This window comes from Macadamia integrifolia, unplaced genomic scaffold (genome assembly GCF_013358625.1).
Source record: "Macadamia integrifolia cultivar HAES 741 unplaced genomic scaffold, SCU_Mint_v3 scaffold2242, whole genome shotgun sequence".
In the NCBI taxonomy this organism is placed as follows: domain Eukaryota; kingdom Viridiplantae; phylum Streptophyta; class Magnoliopsida; order Proteales; family Proteaceae; genus Macadamia; species Macadamia integrifolia.
The window spans coordinates 43,580-64,738 of NW_024868590.1; the positions used below are offsets into that span (position 1 = coordinate 43,580).

General features: G+C 39.5%; 1 protein-coding gene across 3 annotated transcripts; it reads left to right on the top strand.

Annotated features, from left to right (window-relative positions):
* The first annotated feature begins 4,747 nt into the window (after positions 1–4,747).
* Positions 4,748–17,713, top strand: LOC122066123 (geranylgeranyl transferase type-2 subunit beta 1-like). Of its 3 annotated transcripts, none has more exons than XR_006136245.1 (10): positions 4,748–5,242; positions 6,312–6,373; positions 6,489–6,639; positions 7,002–7,118; positions 7,720–7,786; positions 8,094–8,242; positions 15,995–16,128; positions 16,209–16,302; positions 16,412–16,487; positions 17,132–17,183. XR_006136245.1 is itself a non-coding variant. In XM_042629940.1 (10 exons), the coding sequence occupies exons 2-10, from the start codon at positions 6,320–6,322 to the stop codon at positions 17,224–17,226; spliced, it is 942 nt and encodes a 313-aa protein (XP_042485874.1). In that variant the 5' UTR covers positions 4,749–5,242; positions 6,312–6,319; the 3' UTR covers positions 17,227–17,713. The 3 variants fall into 3 exon arrangements, 2 of the variants coding, with proteins under 2 accessions (XP_042485874.1, XP_042485875.1); XM_042629940.1 differs by having other exon boundaries at positions 4,749–5,242; positions 16,209–16,307; positions 17,132–17,713; XM_042629941.1 differs by having other exon boundaries at positions 4,749–5,179; positions 16,209–16,307; positions 17,132–17,713.
* The last annotated feature ends 3,446 nt before the right edge of the window (positions 17,714–21,159 follow it).

The window sequence follows — 21,159 nt, forward strand, 5'->3', positions numbered from 1 at the left end:
TTGCCCCTCTATCGCATAATTTTCTTGCCATTAGGAAGCAACCAAATGGTCTACCTACTGGGCATGTGATACCCTATGGGCTGAGGTCCTATTCTCTTGTTCAAACTATCCGCATTTAGTTTTCCTTTCCAGTTTCTAGTGTACTCTTCATTGCTAGCATTTGATGATTTGTGTATCACCTCTTTTCAGGGAAAGATCCCTCTTATTGGTCGTGGGGGTATTAGCAGGTTGGCATCAGTATATCGGTAACATTATCTTGTACTGATTGTGAAGATATTGTGACTAATATTTAAATATGTTTACTAGAATGTGTTTAAAATGCCATTTGATATATAGTGGTGAGGATGCATACAAGAAGATACGAACTGGAGCAACCCTTGTTCAGCTTTACACAGCCTTTGCCTATGGAGATCCTACACTCATTCCCCAAATGAAGGTACACCCAAAAAATGGCTTAAGTGTAAACATACAAGCACGTACATGCATTTTTACATTTTGAGAACATGCTTCTCTATTTAAATAACCAATTGGCCTAGTTGAAAATTGAGTTCTCACACAATCTTAACCACACATCAGTCTGTTACAGTGGGAGTTATTTGCAAGATCAATACAGGGATGCTTATAGAAATGTTGATTTGTTTTTGTAATCCAACTACGTTGCTTATAGTACTTATACCCACATTTGAGACTTATTAATTAAAATGGAATATTTTTAAATGAAACTGGATTATATGGATGTGCATCTGTGGCATCATGTTGTGATTATTAGTATGAGCATGCATTGGCATCATGTTTGGATGTATGTGCTTGCTTGCTCACATCTCACTGGGCTTGTGAAGCTCACCCCTCGTGGATTTCTCTTTTTAAATGGTGGAACTAGAGTAGAAGCGGACAAGTGTTTAGTAAGGTTGTGGGGCCGTGTCTGTGAGACACAGTAGAGAAGACAGTGGCTCCCTTTTTTATATTGTGATTTATATCTATATTGTCTGTATGATAAAATTATTTATGTATCTATGGGTTAGTTCAATTTAGGCCTGTAATAAAATATTTATCATTTTAGACTCGATCACCACAGGTAATATTAAATTATGAATTTTATATGCGTCTGATTTTGGTAGTGATCTTGTGGTATTGAGAGTTCGTAGACTGCTTCTGTGATCCAAGTAGAGGGTTGGCTTTAGCAGTCCTACTTTTTCCATAATCAAGTAGCAAACCATGTCATCAATTTGGACCAAGAATGGACTAATATGTGTAATTTTTTAGTGTCCAGTAGGTTCTATGGGCCAGGGGCTTTATATTTTTGGGTTTACTTTTGTAATTGTAAATATTTGAGAACCAAAATCAAAGAAGCAGAAATAAGAGCGAAACAAACAAATTGGTGTAACTTGGGAGTCACTACTGTGTGGTTGGGACTGCCCCTTTCATTCAATATATAAAATAGCTATTACAATGTCATAACACATATAGGAAAGGAAACTAACTCTAACTTAGCTAATAACTATCTTAAACCCAATAGGACATTAACAAAGATATATCAAATAAAATCCCGGTCTACGGTCACCCATAGCCCTCAAACCAATACATGTTCTCATATACTCTAACACTCCCCCTCAAACTGGAGTATACATATAGCAACAGAGAGCTCCAGCTTGGACCAACAAGAAGTCCAACGAGTACAGAAAGAACTCCAATCAACTATTATGAAGCCATCAGTAACTCCAAAAGCAACGAAATCCCTTCCAAAGGCACCAATACCAACGAAAGCCCTTCCAAAGAAGGCACTCCAATAGCCATGAAGGTCCTTCCTAAAGATGGCACTCTCTTATAATCTCAAAATAGAAGTGTAGCATCTAATAGCTGCATCAAAAGACCTTCCCAAAGAAGGCGCTCTGACAGAAACTGTAGCTCCCAATAGCTGCAACAAAAGTACTCACGAGCCTCAACTAAGATCTCCCCAAACAGATGTTTCACAGATAAATTGGCAACATCAGGTCACTAGGACCAAACAACATCAGGTTGTTGAATATACCAAATAGCATCAATTCACTGAATACACCATCTTCCAAAGATAAAATAGTTGTTGAGGATGCACAAGCATAAACATCTTCGAACGAAATAATCTTGAGCAAGCATAGTCTTGAGTAGACAATCAATCAAATCGAGCTAATGATTTTCTTTGCATCGATTCATGGGTTGAAGCCGTTGGTTGGTTCTGAGTTCTTCTCAAGCAGGTTCTCCCTTGGTTATCGATTTCTACTTGAGTTTTTGCCACTATTCATGTTTTACGAAGGAAGAAGAAAACCTCTTCTTATTTCCTTCTTGTCATAAGGTTGAAGACAACCTTTCCTATTTGTTTGAGTTTCCTCTTTTGCCCTTCACTAGTTGCCTTATTCTTTTATGTCCTCATTTTATTGTTTCCTCCTAGTTTACCCTTTTGCCTTTGCTTGTGTTTATTTGATATTCCCTTCCTATTCTATTGCCTCTTTAACTATCAAATTGACCCCTTGGAATTCGTTGATTTTGGAGTTGTTGATGGATTTATAATATTTGATTGGAGTTCTTGCTGTACTCGTTGGAGTTCTTATTGGTCCAAGCTGGAGCTTTCTATTGCTATTTGTATTCTCCAGCTTGAGTGGGACTTTTAGAGTATATGAGAGCATGTATCGGTTGTAGGGCTGGCTATGGGTGACCATAGACCTACATACCATGGGATTATATTGATATATCTTTGTTAGTGTGCTATTGGGTTTAGGATAGTTGTTAGCTAAGTTAGAGTTAGTTTCCTTTCCTATCTGTGTTATGACATTGTAATAGCTAGTTTATATACTGAATGAAAGGGGTAGTCCCAACCCCACGGTTGTGACTCCCAAGTTATACTATGAGTGACAACAGTATTTATTGATCAAGGGTAGACTTGGCATTAACCTAAATTAAGGGACAAAAAAAAAAAAAAAATTGACAACAAAGAAAAGGATAACTTGGGAAACCAACAATAATGTTGAGAATAAAGAAAAACTAGCATATCACTACTCCAACAATAACATAAGCAACAACCATTGAGAACCAAGGGAATAATGGCAAAAGGTAAGGGTAAAACTGGAAAGTAGACTTTTTCCATACATGAATATGGAAAGTAGACTTAAAAAAAGAAACAAATGGATAGTGACAAGATATAAAGGGAATTCAGGGTACTAAAAGTAGCCAAGAGGCCTAAGACTCCACTTCGTCCTCAACCTCCCATGATTATCCTACAAAAGGATGGTAGCAAATTGGAATGGCAGCAAACCGATGGCAAGAAAAAAAGAAGCCCAGCAGCAAGAACAGAGAAGAAGACGTCTTCTTCCTCAAGAAACCAATGGAGGCAACTACTTGAATTGAACAAACCTGGAAACCCTACTTCTTCAGTCCATAACTTGATGCAAAGAAATAATCTTGCGAACACCAGCAGTAGACTTAGAATCAGGAAATTCAAATCTGGTACAGATCCACAACAGATTCTCATCCATCACAGAGAACCCAATTCCATGTCAAAAATCTTGAGAAAACAACATGAAAAGAAACAATCAAGGGCGGTAACAGTAGGGAGGTACCACAATCAGCAAATCAGAAATCTTCTTCTTCAAGTAGTGGAGCCGAGAGCAGTATATCAATGATAAAACAGAGGAACAGGGAATCGCATGAGAAACCAGCACATCAGCAGTATGATTCAGCCAAGCCTCTCCTGAATATTCAATCCTTAGGGCAACAACAAAAATTGAGAGAAGCCAGGACACAATCGATCAGCAAATAGCTTATAGTATGAACCAAAAGCGGAAGACTAGCGATAGTTACTCAAGGGTTTTAACCAGTAGTAATGATAGAAGTATATGAAAGTAACAAAAGGGGAACAGACATTGGTAATTGATAAACCAAGCAGGAAAAGACCGATCTTTCAACGAGAACAGCAGTAAACAATACTAGATAGTAACCTCCTCCTCCTCCTCCTTCTTCTTCTTCTTCTTCTTCTTTTTTAAATTATACTTGCAGATGGCCTCTTCTCAGAATTGCATAATTTTCTTCTTCTTCATGGCTCTGATACCATGTAAAGATTTGAGAACCAGAATCAAAGAATAAGAAATAAGAGAGACAAAGAAATTGGTGTAACTTGGGAGTTACAACTATGTGGTTGGGACTACCTCCTTCATTCAATATATAAACTAGCTATTACAATGTCATAACAAACATAAGAAAGGAAACTAAATCTAACTTAGCTAACAACTATCCTAAACCCAATAGGACACTAACAAAGATATATCAAATATAATCCCAAGTGGTATGGTTCCTTATATACTGTCAGAATGGATCAATTCTGTAAGCCCAAAAATTGGGGATTTAAGTTCTATACGGTACGTGCTCTCATATACTCTAACAGTAATGGATCAATTCTATAAGCCCAACAATTGGGGATTTTAAGTTCTATATGGAACTAAATAGTTATTTTATGTTTCCTGGTCAGTAAGAACATTAGGTTTCTATATTTTGAGTATTTCTAGAAGTCTCTAGTTATGTCTTTTTTGTTTTCTTAAAGAGCAATTATTGTTATTAGGTAGTTTTTGTGTCTAAAGTCAATTAGTGTCTATTTTCAATTGTTTCCTATTTTGGTTGTAACTATGTAATTGAGTCTTAGCCTCCACCATATGGAGGCTTTTTTTTTTTTTGGTAGACACCATATAGAGGCTTTTGTATCGCTGAGAAAAAGTTGATTACTGATATTTTTGTGAGTGCTTGATGGTTTATTCTGAGAGACCCAAGAGAGAGTCCACTCCACCCACATCATCCCTTCTGTACTTCTTCCCTCTACTTTTTACTCTTATTCTACTTCTATTTATTCATTATTATTATTATTAGAAGAAGAAAAAGACCAAATCGTTGCTGAACGGAAGAGCACATAACAAGGCTGCCAAATCCAGGTACAGGATTCTCCCAGGGAGAAGTTTCGAGTGCGTATCTTCAAGATCAGATCTTTAAGTGCTACAGGATTTTGAGGTTTGTTGAGGCCCTTAGGAGAACCAATCAATCTAAATTTGAAGATCGTCCGATGCTCCCAGCTCAAGTTCTTGAAGGATCACCAAAAGTTTCATTTTTCTTGCAACCAGCATAATTCTCAATCTGGCTGGCAGAATTTGTTCAGTTTTTGATGGTTTGTTCTCTCATATAGGATCTCCATTCGATCGAAAATTCAATTCCATCTGAGTTGTGGTTTGTAAGTAATTTAAATTTCCTCTATTCAGCCCTATTTTTCGGATCTGAGTTTTCTGTTGAATCTGAACTTGATTGTGTGTTGGAGTTTATGAGGGATTCTATTGGGACTGATTACATCTCTCTCTCTCTCTCTCTCTCTCTCTCTCTCTCTCTCTCTCTCTCTCTCTCTCCATGTGTTTGTGCGTGCATGCATGTGTGTGTGTGTGCGTGCAATTTTCAACAATGGGTGCGGCAACAGAGGCCTGGAGCAATTAAAATCACATCTGGGATAAGCGATTGTGAGATATATAATGGAAGAGATGAACAAAAATCCCTTAGTTCACTAGATCTCTTGTGCTAAATGCCGCTACTTGAGTGTTCACTCCTGCCCAACAACAATGGCAAAGGCTTTGGTTGCAAGCCAAGTATACGACAGTAGAGGTCAAATTGGGTAACCTTTGAACCGGGATTATGCCATATACTCATATCCGATCCAATTCATCAAAAAACTGTCTGGAACAGGAGATCAGATATAAGCATGGGAGCTTGCCAGAATTTCTCTAGAGAAAATAACAAAATTCGATCAATTTGCTCGAATTTTGTATCAAGGATTTTTTGAGAGGTTGTGGCATTGTGGGATAGTATAGGAAAGGTACGAAACCAAGGTCCACTTTCTCATAACAACCAAATAACTGGAAAGCATGTGAAAATGCACTTTCACACCCATTCTTACACTCACTGGACAACCAAACACGCGAGTTCTCAACCTCTTCTCTTAACATCTTTGGATGCTCTGTTTCCTATCAGAACAGTGTCGATCTGGTTCGCATCGTGATCATTAGCAAACGTGTAATTTTTTTTTTTTTTTTTGTTGGTGGGGGGGGGGGAATAGAGGAGAATAAGTTACTAATTGATCACAGGTATTTCATTTTAGTTAGCACTCTTTCTTGTTTCCTCTTAATTGCAGATATGTTGTTATTCTTTCACAATGGATGTAATTCAATGTCATTTTTTTCTTTCCACAAGTCATACTCATATCAATTTCTTTGGTTCCAAATTAAATTTTGATATCTGCTCTTCTGCTTCTTCAGGTTTTAGAATGGGGGAGCTGGAAGCTGAGAAACATGTCCGATACATATTATCTGTTGAAAAGGCAGGTTCTATTAATATTTTTGTGATCATCTACTTCCATTCTTTAGATTCAAAATTCCTGATACTATGAGAATTTCATGGATCAACTTTTTTACTTTCGGTAATGTTGTCCACAGAAGAAGGATGGTTTTGAATCTTTGGTGATAGAGCACCTAAGGATGAATGGTGCATACTGGGGACTGACCACTCTTGATCTTCTCGGGAAGCTTGGAGCTGTTGATCAAGATGAAGTTGTTTCATGGGTCATGAAGTGCCAAGACGAATCTGGTCTCTGAACAAATTGACCCACTTTAGCTTAATTCAATAATAAGTCTTTAAGGTACAGGTGTTACCCACCTTGTAGACTTAATAAGTGGTCTATAGACCATGTTGTCATAAGTGTGGGATCCACTATTTTATAGGTTTGAGGTCTTGTGCAGTGATAGTTGACACAGTTTGATGATCACTCGTGGATTTCTTCACTGTTTGTTTTCCTTTCTATTTTCAGTTAGGATTTGCCACCAGGAGCTTAAAATAAACTATTTTATTATTTGATTCTACTTGAGATCTCAGGAAAGATCAATATGGTATTTACAATGATGCATATATAACTAAAAGAAATGAAATGTTTTGGTATTTTGTTTATGCAGGTGGCTTTGCTGGTAACATTGGACATGACCCCCACGTACTGTACACTTTGAGTGCCGTGCAAATATTGGCCCTTTTGAACAAGCTAGATGTTCTCGACATTGATAAGGTGTCAAACTGTATCCTTCAGCATGAAATTTGATTTGGTTTATTCTTTATTTGTATTTCTTTTCAATTATTTCCACATGTACAAGTAGTATGTCTTTGTTCCATCAGACCAAATTACTGTAAAAGCATTTTAATGAGTTTTGTTGCAATAGGGATGCACCAAAACTGAATGAACTTAAATGGTTTTAAGTAATCATGTTTTTTTATCTTCATATTTAGCATGCATTTCTTTCCATATCTGAATTTTTTTTTTTTCCTTATTTCTATGAATATTTATTGATTTTGGGAATTTATTAATTCGAAAGGAGCCGCAACTTGATCATGATGCTTATGCTCTTTGCGATATGGGATGCATTTTGTCATGTGTTAGCAATTGAAAGCACAGTATGATCCATATTGGTTCTCGATTCAAGTTTCTGGCTGGCTTTGAGTTGTTACTCCGAAATTTAACTTAAATAGCTTGAAATAAAGAAGTAATAAGAGTGACATTTCTGGTTCCATGTAGGAAATACCCATGTTTTAGTTTAAAATTTTGCATTTTTTTCTTGGGGCTGGGAGAGAAAATAAAGACAAGCCTTTTTCATTTGATGTTTTGCTTAACCTAAAAGACAGATGTAGCTGGGTTGCAGAATGAAGATGGATCCTTTTCGGGAGACATGTGGGGGGAAGTGGACACCAGGTTCAGTTTACTTCTTCCCCTCTTTTCTAGTTGGTTTTTGCACATTTTTGTGTAATGCAGTCAAGGTCTAAGTGGCCTAGCATTGCTTGGCTGAAACGACTTCCTACTTTAACATTCAGTAATGCGGATAGAAGATAGTATATAAATAATATGTTGAAATAAAAAAATCTTGATATCTACACCTCTTTGATCACCTGTTCTAGTTCTTGTTCTTTGATTCTTCTTCTCCTCAGAAGAAGAAGAGTTGCAATATGTTTATAACCATTTTGTACTCTTATGTTCTGAAGAATTTAACCTCTATCTGTAGATTCTCTTATATTGCAATATGTTGTCTCTCAATATTGCGTCATTTGGAGAAAATCAATGTGGAGAAGGCTGTGGACTATGTTGTGAGCTGCAAAAATTTGGATGGTGGATTTGGAAGTACACCTGGTGGGGAGTCTCATGCTGGGCAAAGTATGTTATAACTTCAAATTATTCTTTGTTGAGGTCTGAATATTTTGTTAGTAATTTTCACTGGTAGCATGTGTTTATTTGCAACGACTTCAAAAGTTTAACTCTTTCTTATTTCCCTTATAACCTCTCTTAAATGATTGTTTAGTCCGTGTATTTGTATCATGGAAGTAAGGACTTGCCTTGCTGCAGGCAGTCCTCTACTATGTACCATCTATTCTTTCCTATGATGTGTGGCCGTCTGGGTACTAGCACTAGTATCTGGTGTAGGCATGGACACAGAGTGTCCAACTTGCAACCCCCAAAATCCAGAAACAGGGAGACACCTTTGTACATTTAGTTTGTGACAATATAAGAGAAGAGGAGCCAGTCCTGCACAAAGAAGAAGAAGTAGAAGAAGAAGAAGAAGAAGAAGAAGGAGAAGAACGTAGAAAACAGACCTACTGATTTAGAGAGTGAATAGATCTTCCTATCGGTAGTGGTAGTGCTTTATTAATACAAATAAATAAGGTATATTACAATACTGCCCTTACCAAGGTCTGAAGTATTGGTTAGTATTGTACCGTATTGGCTGATACATATCTGTATGATACAGGTTTTTTTAAAAGAAAAGTGTCTATGTTGAATGGGGGAAATTTAGGTTATGTCTCAGAGAGACTAGCCCTCTTCATTTAAATAGAGAGAAAGGAATATTCTAGAATATTACAATACCATAACCCTAATGGACTTAAGGACCTGTTTGGTAGGATTCTAGAATATCCATAAAACCCATTATTACAATATTCCCCCTCAAGTTGGTGTGTACATATCGAACATGTACAACTTGCTAACAATAGGACTAAACAACTTACTTCTGAGACTTTTAGTAAAGATATGAGCTAACTGAGCCTTAGAAGGCACAAACGGAATGCATATGATGCCCCACTCCAACTTCTCTTTGGTGAAGTGACGGTCGATCTCTACATGCTTTGTGCGGTCATGCTGAATTGGATTGTGAGTTATGCTGATCGCAGACTTATTATCACCATACAGTCGCGTAGGAAAATTGATAGAGACAAATCTTGAAGACCCTGAAGCCATGGTAGTTCACAAATACCTTGATCCATGGCTCAAAACTCAACTTCAGCACTATATCTTGCAACCACTACTTGCTTCTTGCTCCACCATGTAACAAGATTACCTCCTACAATGGTACAATCTAGAAGTAGATCTTCTATCATCAGGACAGCCAACCCAATCGGCATTAGTGAATGCCTCCACACGGAAATTGACATGAGAGAATAGGACACCTTATCCAGGCGCTGACTTCAGATATCTCAAGATGTGGTATGCAGCCTCCAAATGAGTGTAATATGGATCATGCATATATTGGCTCACCAGGCTAATTGCAAATGCAATGTTAGGGCGAGTATGTGATAGGTAGATGAGATGACCAACTAGCCTCTAACAGCTGCCCTTGTCCACTAGCTCTCCATCTTTCTCCTTGAGGTGTGAATTAGGCTTTAATGGCATATCAACAACCTTACATCCAAGTAACCCTGCATCAGAGAGAAGGTCAAGAGTATACTTTCTCTGAGACAGAAAGATACCTTAAGCTGAATAGGCTACTTCAATACCCAAAAAATATTTGAGGTTCCCCAAGTCCTTAATCTCGAACTCAATTCCCATATAAGCTTTGAGATGAGCAATCTCAAGTGTATTACTGTCAGTAATCACTGTCATCCACATATACTATAAGAATAGTAATGTGCTCCCCTGACTTCTTGATGAACAGAGTATGATCAGCATTACTATATTTGTAGCCTATGACAATCATTGCCTTGTGGAACCAACCAAACTAGGTTCGTGGGGACTGCTTCAACCCATATAATGTCCACTTTAACTGGCACACCTTGTTTAGAGTTTGCTGAGTGGAGAAACCACTAGTGACTAGGCGCATCCATGTATACCTAATCTTCCAACTCACCATAAAGAAGTTGTAGATCCCAGAGCGGTTGATAGCACATGATATGATGACCCTCACAGTGTTCATCTTAGCCACTGGTGCAAAAGTTTCCTGGTAATCTATGCCATATATCTGAGTGAACCCTCTTGTAACCAGTCGAGCCTTGTACCTATCCACACAGCCATCTGCAAATTGCTTCACTATGAAGATCCATTTGCAGCCAAATACTCTCTTCTTGAAGGAAGGTAAACAAACTCCCATGTTTTGTTCTTCTCAAGTGCCTTCATTTCCTCTTGCATTACTTCTTTCCACTTTGGATCAGCAAGGGCGTCCTGCCAGTTATGGGGAACAGAAATAGACGACAATGAGAAAACAAAGGAATAGAAAGGGGACAAACGTTTATAGGAGAACAATAGAAATGGGATGTTTAGTACATTCCCGTTGAGATTTACAAACAACTGTATGTAAATCAAGGGATGGATAAGTAAGAAGGGACTTAACAGCACTCGGGCTTGCTTCTGGAGAATGCGACTGGCTTGGTGCAGTGATGGTAGGATGGGTTTGGTTACGACGACGACGCTCAAACACCTGAATCGATCTGGTCTAATGTTCTCCCCGGGCTAATACAGTCGGCTGCTCCCTTCGGGTAGAAATGGACTCTGGCTCCCCCTGGGAGGAATTAGACTCTGGCTCCCTCTAGGCAGAAATGGGCTCTGGCTCCCCCTGGGCAAAAATGGGTCCCTGTTGTTCCTAACCTTTGACCCCTTCTTCCAAGTAACCATCATCCACGTCCAATGGAACAAATAGTGGCACATCTTCCATTCTAAGCAACTCCCCCTGAAGAGGTGTGGGATAGTAGGCAATGGATTCATGGAACACCACATCCATGGTCAAGTAATATTTTCTCATTAGAGGATGGTAACATCAGAACCCCTTCCAAGTGGGAGAGTACCCAAGAAAAATACAACGAAGACCCCAAGGGTTAAAGTTCCCATGTTGCTGATGGTTTCTTTCAAAGACAACACTCCCAAACACTTTGGGAGGCACAATAAAGGAAGTAGAACCTGTGAGGACCTCAATAGGGGAACAAGCTCCCAATACCTGAGATGGCAGGCAATTTATTAAATAAGATGTAGACAACAATGCATCACTCTAATATTATGGTGAGACATGTGCCTCAAACATCAGGCATTGAGCCACCTCCAACAGGTGGCGATTCTTCCTCTCTGTGACTCTATTCTGAGCAGCCGTGTCCACACCACTAGTTTGATGTATAATGCCTTGATCTGTTAAATTACACCTGAAACTCTCCATTAGTGTACTCAATGCCGTTGTCATAGAGGAGTATCTGAACCTTAGCAACAAATTGAGTTTGAACCATCTTATGGAACTGTTGAAACAAGAAAAAACCTTCTGATGCAGTAGATAGTAGTACGACTAAAGCAATCAATAAAATCACAAACCATCGATGTCCAGTAATAGAAACACGACGGGATGGTCCCCACACATCAGAATGAATCAAAGCAAATGGAATTAAACTTCTATTATCTGAAATAGGATAAATAGATCTAGTTTGCTTGGAAAAAAACACAAGCATCACAAAAAAAATTGTTTGGATTACACTTTCGAAATAAATCAGGAAATAACTTTGCTAAAATTCCTAATGGTGGGTGACCTAATCGACGATTCCACTTATAGAGACTATGCAAGGCATAAGTAGATGTAGCTGGAATTTGTGCTAAGAGGTCAATGCAATAGGAGACAGATCAAGCAATAAAACCCATCCACCAGTTTACCATTGTCAATCGTATGATTCGTTGGTAGGTTTTGAAAAAGACAATGGGTGGGAAAGAATGTTACTTTGCAATTTAGATATCTAGTAATGTTACTAATGGAAAGAATATTAGTAGTAACTTTTGGGACATGGAAAACAGAACAAAGATAATAATGGACTGGGAGTGATGGAACCCTTTCCAGAGATAGAGGAAAGAGACCCATCTACCACCCGGACTTTTTGGTTACCTGATAGAGGAGAGTGAGCATCAAAGAATTTAGGAGACATTGTCATATGGCCAGTGGACCTTGAATCGATAATCCAAGAAGGGATTCAATTGTTGCACAATGGCCACCAAATGGAATACTTGTGTATGGTGCAGGATCAAAGGAAGCTGGCAGAGAAGTAGCTAAAGCTGCAGAGGAGGAAGCAGTGTTAAGCTTGGTCATCAAACTACTGACATGTTTCTCACTTTATAGGTAGTTTGATTTTCAGAGGTCAAAAGCCCATACTTGGTTGGTGATTTGGCCTCCTGTTGGTTGATTACTGAAACTTACCCCTGAAGTTTTAGCTTAAATGGTTCCTTCTTGGGAGGAGGAGTTCTTGCTGAACCATTCTCTAGTTGCTGCTGGAATGTGTCAAGAGGTTGAAGACAACCTTAAGTAGTGGGTTATTGGTAACCCTTATTTCTTGTTTCCATAATTAACCCTCCCTCTTATTTATATTCTGTCACTTATTTTATTTATGTTTCAAATTTACCCCTATTAATTAATTAATTAATTAATAATTCCCTTCTTGCCCCTTCCTCTATCTAAATACCAATCTGCCCTTTAAAATTCTACCTATTGACGGCCCTGCCACTCCCCTTTGCAAACTTGATCTCATTCAATCCAGGCTTTAGCAGGACCCTCTCAATTCTTCCCTTGCTGTCAAGAAAAAAATGGCAGCTTTGGACCTCTCCTCTCATCTTGCCCCAGAAGAATCTTTTCTTTGTCGGAAATCCAGGACCAAGTGGCTTGAGCTTGGTGATTCCAATTCAGCATACTTTCACCGCTCCTTCAAAAACCAAACCAATGCCAACTCTATCCTTAAGCTCCTCTCCCCTAATGATATCAAAGTTGAAGCTGTCATCTTCTTCGATGATCTCTTCCATCTCCCCTCCACTTCAACCTCTCCCACTCTCCCCAACATCCTTAACAAATCCGTCCCTGATCACCTCCCTTACCATCCCTTGGACGATGAGATTCTTTCTGTTGTCCTTTATAAAAAAATCCAATAAAGCTCCTGGCCCTGATGGCTGTAGCATGGGCTTATTCTCCTCTTGCTGGCATATCATTCGTGACGATCTCATCTTCGCCATCTTCAGCTTCTTCCTTAACCCCTCCCAGATTTCTGGCATCAATCACTCTTTCTTCTACCTCATCCCCAAGAAGGAGGGAGCCCAATGCATGTATGACTTCATGCTCATCTCCCTCTGCAATCTCCTCTATAAATTCATTGCCAAGATCCTAGCCAATTGTATTCAAAGGGTCATTGATTCCCTTGTAAATACAAATCAATTTGCCTTCATTGCTGGGAGAAGTATTTCTAGTAATATCATCCTTTTCCATGAGATAGTGAGAGGCTTCAATCATAAAGCCCACTCCCCTGCGGCACTTCTTAAGATCGCCATTCATAAGGCGTTCGATTCTATCCGCTGGGATTTCATCTCCAAAGTCCTCCAACAAATGTCTTTCCCCCCCCTCCTTTGTCCATTGGATTCTCTTTTGCATCTCCACCCCCGCTTCTCTATCCTCAATGGCAGCCCTGCGGGCTACTTCTCCTCCATGGTGGGCACTAGATAAGGGGCACGCTTTCCCCCTTCCTCTTTTGTCTGGCCCTCGAAGTCCTCCCCTGCTCGATCCAATCCTTTACTGATCAACACCTCATCTCCCCCATCCGCAAATGTAAAGCTCTCAAGCTTACCCACCTCGCTTTTGTGGATGATCTCATGATCTTCTCTAAAGCTGACCTGGCTTCCATCACCAACATCATGGCCTCCCTTCACCTCTTTGAGTCCCTTTTGGGTTTGAAAATCAATCTCCTCAAATCCAACCTTTTCCTTTCGGGTGTTTCTGATGTCTGTCAAGCCCAACTCCTTACCATCTCTAGTTTCACTTTGGGAACCCTTCCTATCAAATATCTCGGTCTCCACCTTCTTTCCTCTTGGCTCTCTTCCCACCATTGCTCCCCCATCCTTGACTCCATCAGGAAAAGGCTCCAACTTTGGAAAGACAATCTCCTCTCATATGTTGGTCGCCTTGTCCTTATCCAATCTATCCTCCAATCCCTATACCTTTACTAGTCCGAAATCTTGTCTCCCGGCTTCCACCTCCAAAGCCATTGACTCTCTTCTTTGTGCCTTCCTTTGGAAAGGCATTGATGCCACTAGATTCCTTCACCCTATGAGCTGGTCAAAGGTTTGTCATCCTAAGGCTGAAGGTGCCTTGGGCCTCCGCAAAATCAAGGATGTCAACTCTGCTACAATCTTTAAGCTTATCTGGAAGATTGTCTCCAAGCAGCGAAGCCTCTGGGTCTCTTGGGTTTATTCTGTTCCCCTCAAATCTGATTCCCTGTGGATTGCCCCGCTTCCCCCTGATGCTTCATGGATCTAGCATTGCATCCTCAATTTCAGACCCCTTGCCCTTCCTGCCATTTCCTGTACTATTGGCAATGGCTCCTCCACCTTGCTATTGCTCGACCCTTGGCATCCTGCCAGTATCCTTCTCCCTGGTCTCTCCTAGAATCATCTCCTCTGGCTCGACCAGATCTGCCACCGTAGCCTCCATCCTCTCTCCCTATGGTTGGTCCCCTCCGTTTCTCCCTCCTCCCCTGGCTGATCTCTGGTCTTCCCTTCCTCCCATCCCCCCTGGACACTGAGGATTGTATGATACTGTTAATTGGGTCCCTCCTTGGGCCTTTTCTCCTCTGCCTCTACCTAGAACTTTATCCGCTCCAAAGACCCTTTTATTCCTTGGCGCAATATCGTTTGGTTTAAAGGGCACATCCTTCGCCATAGCTTCACCGCCTGGCGAGCCCTCTCCTACTGCCTCCTACGCAGTCTTTCCTCAATTACCGCCACATTCAGGTCCCTACTTCATGTTGTCGATGTTGGAATGGTACTGAAGAGGTTGGCCATATTTTCTTCTCCTGCCCCTTCTCTGCTTCCATCTGAAAGAAGGTCCTCCGCTCATGTTGGCCCACCACCCGTCCCATCCTCCCCCTTCCTCGTGAATGGATTGGGGTAGACATGACCCATAATTGCTCCTTCATATGTGACACAGTCGGAAAGCTCGCCTTTTGCGCCACCATCAACCACCTTTGGATGGAACGTAACCTTCGTAGATGGGCCCCCAACTCCCATTCCTTCGAAGGGGTTTGAAAAGCCATCTACTTCGACGTTTCTTCGAAGCTCAGATCTCTTCGTCACCGACCAGTTCGTGACACCCCAAGGAACAGGCTCATTGTTGTCTCCTGGGGTCTCCCCTGCTCTATCTCCCCCACCCCACCCCCCCCCAAAAAAAAAAAAAAAAAAAATTGTTCTCCCCAAGTTAGCTAGTTTTGGGGCTTTCCGCGCTTCCCCTCTTTTGAGGGGTTTGTTCCTCTTGGCCCTCCCCCCCTTTCTTTTCCCCTTGTATATTCTTCCCTTCTTGATAATGAGTTATTTATTCATCCAAAAAAAAAAACTCTTTTTTACCTGAGAGAGGGAGATAGTAGTGTGGTGGGCTTGGCAAGTGGGGGAAAAAAAAAAAAAGGAAAACCAAACCCCTTCATTTAATGTGGATTAATAAACTGTGAAAAACCATTATATGGTCCCTAAATTTCAGGGTGTAATCCCCCAAATTTCAGAACACATTTCATTCAGGGATGCATTCCGAACTGTGAAAACTGCACTATTTGCCAGAGTATAACCTTTATTTGGGAGTTTAGATACTTTGGACTCTGTTTGTGTGGTAAAATCAGGAAGACTTATGGGTCTGGCTTTTGTGTCTGCTAGTCTTCTGCTGTGTGGGTGCCCTTGCAATAACAGGTTCTTTGCACCACATCGACAAAGACCTCCTTGGCTGGTGGTTATGTGAGCGGCAAGTTAAAACTGGAGGTCTAAATGGACGGCCTGAGAAGCTTCCAGATGTGGGTTTTGTTTACATTTGGGCTGTCCTTTCAGAACTTAATTGTAATATCTTCTCATGGATGAGCCTGTATTGCTTCAGGTTTGCTACTCATGGTGGGTTCTTTCTAGCCTGGTCATGATTGACCGAGTACATTGGATAGACAAAGAAAAGCTTGCAAGATTCATATTAGACTGTCAGGTTTTTCTGAACTCAATGAATCATTTGTTTAGCTTCCCATTTGATTTTGAGCTAACATGATACCTTTCTGGAGCTGCTCTTCTAATTCAATTGTTGACATGCAGGACAGAGAAAATGGAGGAATTTCAGATAGACCAGATGACGCTGTTGACGTTTTTCATACATATTTTGGGGTTGCTGGTAAGTTCTTTGATTTTTGTTTCTTGTACTTGTTAGCCCTTTTGTAGAATGCTCATGTCAGAAGTGAGCTGCAAAGCTTGCAACATGAATATATGTCCAGCGGTGCTGGAAATTCCCATTCAGTAGGTTAAAACATGATCTTGTACTCTGGTTTTGTGGTCATGGTGGGTTAGGATGTGTCTGCAATCATTCAATCATATGATTGTTTGGCTAGAAATTCTTTTTTACTCGGATATATGGGTGCCCCACAAGTAATACTAGGTTCTTGTCTGCACATTCAATAAATTGATATGTATAGTAAAAAAACTAACCGATATACATAGTTTAGATCCTGGCATTTCATGAGCCCATCCAACCACTTTTTCTGAGATAGGTTTGGATTCATCAAACCTGTCGATAAACCAATCACATTCAGGTTGGGTACTTAGGCTGTTCAGCGTTTACCTGATCTGACCTATTATTACTACTAATTGCATGGTGGATCTAAGCCACAGGCTGTATGCCATATGCAATTATTACCCGCTGCCTGAGCTTTTTTGTAATCTCCAATTTTCGCGAGATCGATCTTTTCTTTGTATGATTTAGAGATTCAGGCTATTGGCTCATATAGATAAATGGTATCTCCGTACTCATTGTTGATGCAGGACTCTCACTTCTGGAATATCCAGGGTTGAAAGCCATAGATCCAGCTTACGCTTTGCCTGTCGATGTTGTGAATAGGATTTTCTTCAGGAAGTGAGGATGTCTCACGTAAACTATATTTGAAACATTTTATGTACCTGCTGAGAGGCTTCTGACAAAGAATTAGCAAGCCGTTTCGATGAATTACAAGCTGACTTCGAAATAGAGCTGATGGTAAAAACATCTTTCCGCTAATCTTAATGGGCTTGAGAGCACATAATCTCCTGATGTGAATGAACCATTGCCAATTGAATCACACCCTAAAGTTGCTTCAAGTACAAATTGCTCTCTATGAACCACCATTCTTTGTTTGTGATTATTTAAAACACAAGGAAAACATGCAATACATAGTGACTCGTCTATAGCCCTAAATTTGGCGTGTGCCCAAGACGTATTTTATTCTTTCCATTCAGTGATCTAAGATTTGCTTAGTTAACATGCCCATGTGGCAAAAAATTGTAATATGGAAAACTTCCCCACCCCAATCTCTTAGAAGATCTATATGGTCGATTGCATCCTCTTATCTTTGGATACAGTTTGAGCTAGAGTTGTGCAATGCATCCTGTTTAGGGTTGAGCAATATCTTATTCTTTTGACCGAGCAGGATTGCTGTTGACAAAGTAGGCTTTAAAGCCCACATTCATGGCATCAGGAGGAAAAGAAAAAATATTTATTCTTCCCTACCCCCACACCTGAATACTTTCAGTAAAAAAAAAAAGAGGAGCTGTCGTACATAATTGACAGCTGATATAATCTTGAAAAAAAAAAAAAGGGTTCCGCTTTTAGCCAGTTACTATCAGGCAGGAAATTGGAATGGTTGTGGAGAAATGAGGTTTTTTTTTTTCTTTTTTTTCAAGAGAAATGAGTTACCACAACCCAAACAGCATCCTTTGTTGACCTTTCAAACTAGTCTTGTTTAGTCGAGTTGGAGGGACTTGTCAATTTGGGTTAGATTGCGTTTCAAGACACTTCAAACAGAAGTATCTCCCAAGGTTTACTATTTATTTTTTCTTAATTTTTTTATTGTGAAGTTGTTCTCTATGGGCCACGCTAATTGTGTCTATCTCTCTCTCCTCAGGACAAGGGATAGGCATGTTTCTTTACATGGCAGGAGAGAGACATATGGGACCGTTGCATAATCCATGCTTCCAAATAAAGTTTTTTTTTTTTTTTTTTTCCTTTACTTATTTATTATTTCCAAACATTAATACAAAAGAACCCCAAGTCATAAAATGAATATAAGTTTTGTTTTTTCAGTAAAAGAAAATGTTAGTTTGCTCCTGGAAATGAATTAGGTATTTGCTTCGGTCTAGCATAAATATATATATATATATATTTCTTCAAAAATTACTATGTTTCTTAACAATGGAAAAATATTTTATTTTTAAATCTTATATTTACCCAAATGAAACAATTTACAATGTAGGGTTTACTTTAAGGCAAAAGGTTTTGTGCATGGGCACATCCATGCTCACAACCATTAGATGGGAATGAGGGTCTACGATTGTGCATCATGCACCAACGTTGATGAAACCTCTCCCCTTTTTTTAATGAAATAAAAATATAATTAATAAGAAAAAAAAATAATAATAACGACAAACATCGTTCTGTACCATTTTAGTTAATTTTCCACCCTCGCCTTAGTTGCAGCAATGGAAATAATATTCCAAGTATTCTTCATAATATTTACATCTTCAAAATAAGAACATCCAATAACAAATTAAACACCTCTCATGGCCATCCTCCTCCTAATTTCTTTAGTGGTAAATCAAAATAAAATTTGGGATTAAGCTAATAAGAAGATTACATCATTAGAGGATAGCGCTATTTTGAGGTTCTGGCTTTGTTGGCTTGCAGGTGAGCCAAATAGATTAGATATGGCGAACAGGCAAGGGCCAGTAGAGGCCAGTTTCATCAGTACTAAAATTTTCTACCAACCCTTAACTGGACCTTTTTAGCCCTTACCCTGTGACGCATGAATGAGACTTGAGATATGGTTCACTAATAAATGGTTTTGTATAAATGAGGAAGAAATCCTCTCAGTTGATATGACACCATTGATCCAACCCATTTATAAATAGGCTCATTATAAAACCTAGCCTTTGGCAAGGCACCCTAATCTAGACCAATCCATGCATGCCCATCCTCTCTCATGTGAACCTCGTCATGCATAGTGGTAATTGTCTCTAATGCTCTCTCTTACTTCCTCCTTTCACTCTCATTCCCTAATCCCTACTAAGACTAAACCTTATCAACTCCCAGAATTGCAAAAACACCTTAAATTACGCTACAAACATCAATGGTGACAACGATGATGTGAATAATGACTTTGAGTATTGAGGGGATGAGAAATGTTCCTTCCCACCCTAACTCCAACCCAAAAGTCGCTCCTTAGAAACTGATCGGCAAGACTATGTTGATAAAAGATGCATAAAGATGGCGACAGGGACACAAATGCAGGAGATACAAAAAATTGACAACTCAGACTGGCTTGACTTGGGATCTAAGGTGCCACGTGATTCGCCCAACCCATCATATCTTGTAAAGGAAGCTGCATTATATATACGTATTTTAAAGTACACCTTCATAAGATGTAAGATTTTCTGTGATTTTACATCCACATTCTATTGTGGATATATTTCCTACAGTCATTTTTTTCCTTGGCTTTGATATCAATGAAGTGTCACGTGAGTGATCCAATCCATGATACAATATTGTCTTATTTGATAGGTGGGTTCTCACGGATTTAAAACGCTTAATTTGTGGTAGGAGGTTACAAATGTGCATTCTATCGCAAATCCTAAGGCAATGTGAGATTTTCAGTGTTCCTACAGGATGAACGAAATCAAGTTGGCTTGTGAGTTGGCTCTTTGACCTACCTGAATTACACACGCTTACAAGGATCAAAATTCTCTATTTTTCTCATCCATGTTTTTCCTTGTTTTGCTACCTGTAGAATGCGACACGTGGACAACAAGGAGATCAACGGTCAAGATTGGGTGAAGATTATTACATCTGATGCGTTGATCTTAAAGTTGTCCACGTGTCGCGTTCTGTAGATAGCAAAATAAGGAAAAACAGGGATGAGAAAAACAGAGGATTATTTTCCCACTTACAATGGGTCTCTTGGTGTATGAAGAACACTTCGGCTACTTTTGTTTCCCAAGAGACTACATAAGAAAAGTTAGGTTGCAAATCTGCAATTACTACTCACTACCGAATAGGGTGTTTGGGTTCAGCTTCAGCTTCAGATGCTTGAACCTACTTTGAACTATGCAAGACCATGACACAGGAACCCATAATGGGATGGGAGTAATCATGAGATTGTGATGGTGGATAAGCGATTCCATAACTCAATGAATCATCTCATCCATTTTAAATCTCAACAAAATGTGTAGTACAAAATCTTAAAATCTTTCTCTTACATATTCCAAGTGATAATTAATTTCCCTTGGACCTCTTTTGGAAAATTACATTGTGGACCAAAATGTCCTAATATTTGCATGAGAGATAAAGCCAATAATATCAAGCGTAACCACATAAATATACATATGGAATCCAATGATCCCAAGGAGCTCGACTGGGGTCTTTGTTGATTATGTTAGATCAAGGAAAAATAAGTTTAGAAGACAGTGTGGCCTAAAATGACCATCATTAATGAAATGTGGAAAATATCATTCCTATTAATCCTTATTAGTACTCGTATTGACCGCATACTGGTGCATGGACCACACTGCTAATGTCAGCTATAAGTTCATATTGAAGCTGAAAACTGCCTAGAAAACTTTTTCCTTTTTTGGACAGAGACAGCTCACCCTAGCATGCTGTGTTTGTTAAGGATAGTCAAATTGGTGATAATTTCTTGTGATGAATTGCACGAAGGGAAAACAGCAAAAAAGTTGTCATTGAGATGAAGATTGTCTACCGAAAAGAAAGAAAAAAAAAAAAAAAAAAGTTAAGATTGATTCGTGAAAAACGTATGATACATTGG

What these genes read in the sequence shown, in the direction of transcription:
- LOC122066123 (XM_042629940.1), top strand. Translation starts at nt 6,320, where the DNA reads ATGGGGGAGCTGGAAGCTGAGAAACATGTCCGATACATATTATCTGTT. An exon ending in CATTGATAAGGTGTCAAACT is followed by an intron (nt 7,119 to 7,719) that starts GTATCCTTCAGC and finishes CCTAAAAGACAG; the next exon opens with ATGTAGCTGGGTTGCAGAAT. An exon ending in TACATATTTTGGGGTTGCTG is followed by an intron (nt 16,488 to 17,131) that starts GTAAGTTCTTTG and finishes TTGTTGATGCAG; the next exon opens with GACTCTCACTTCTGGAATAT.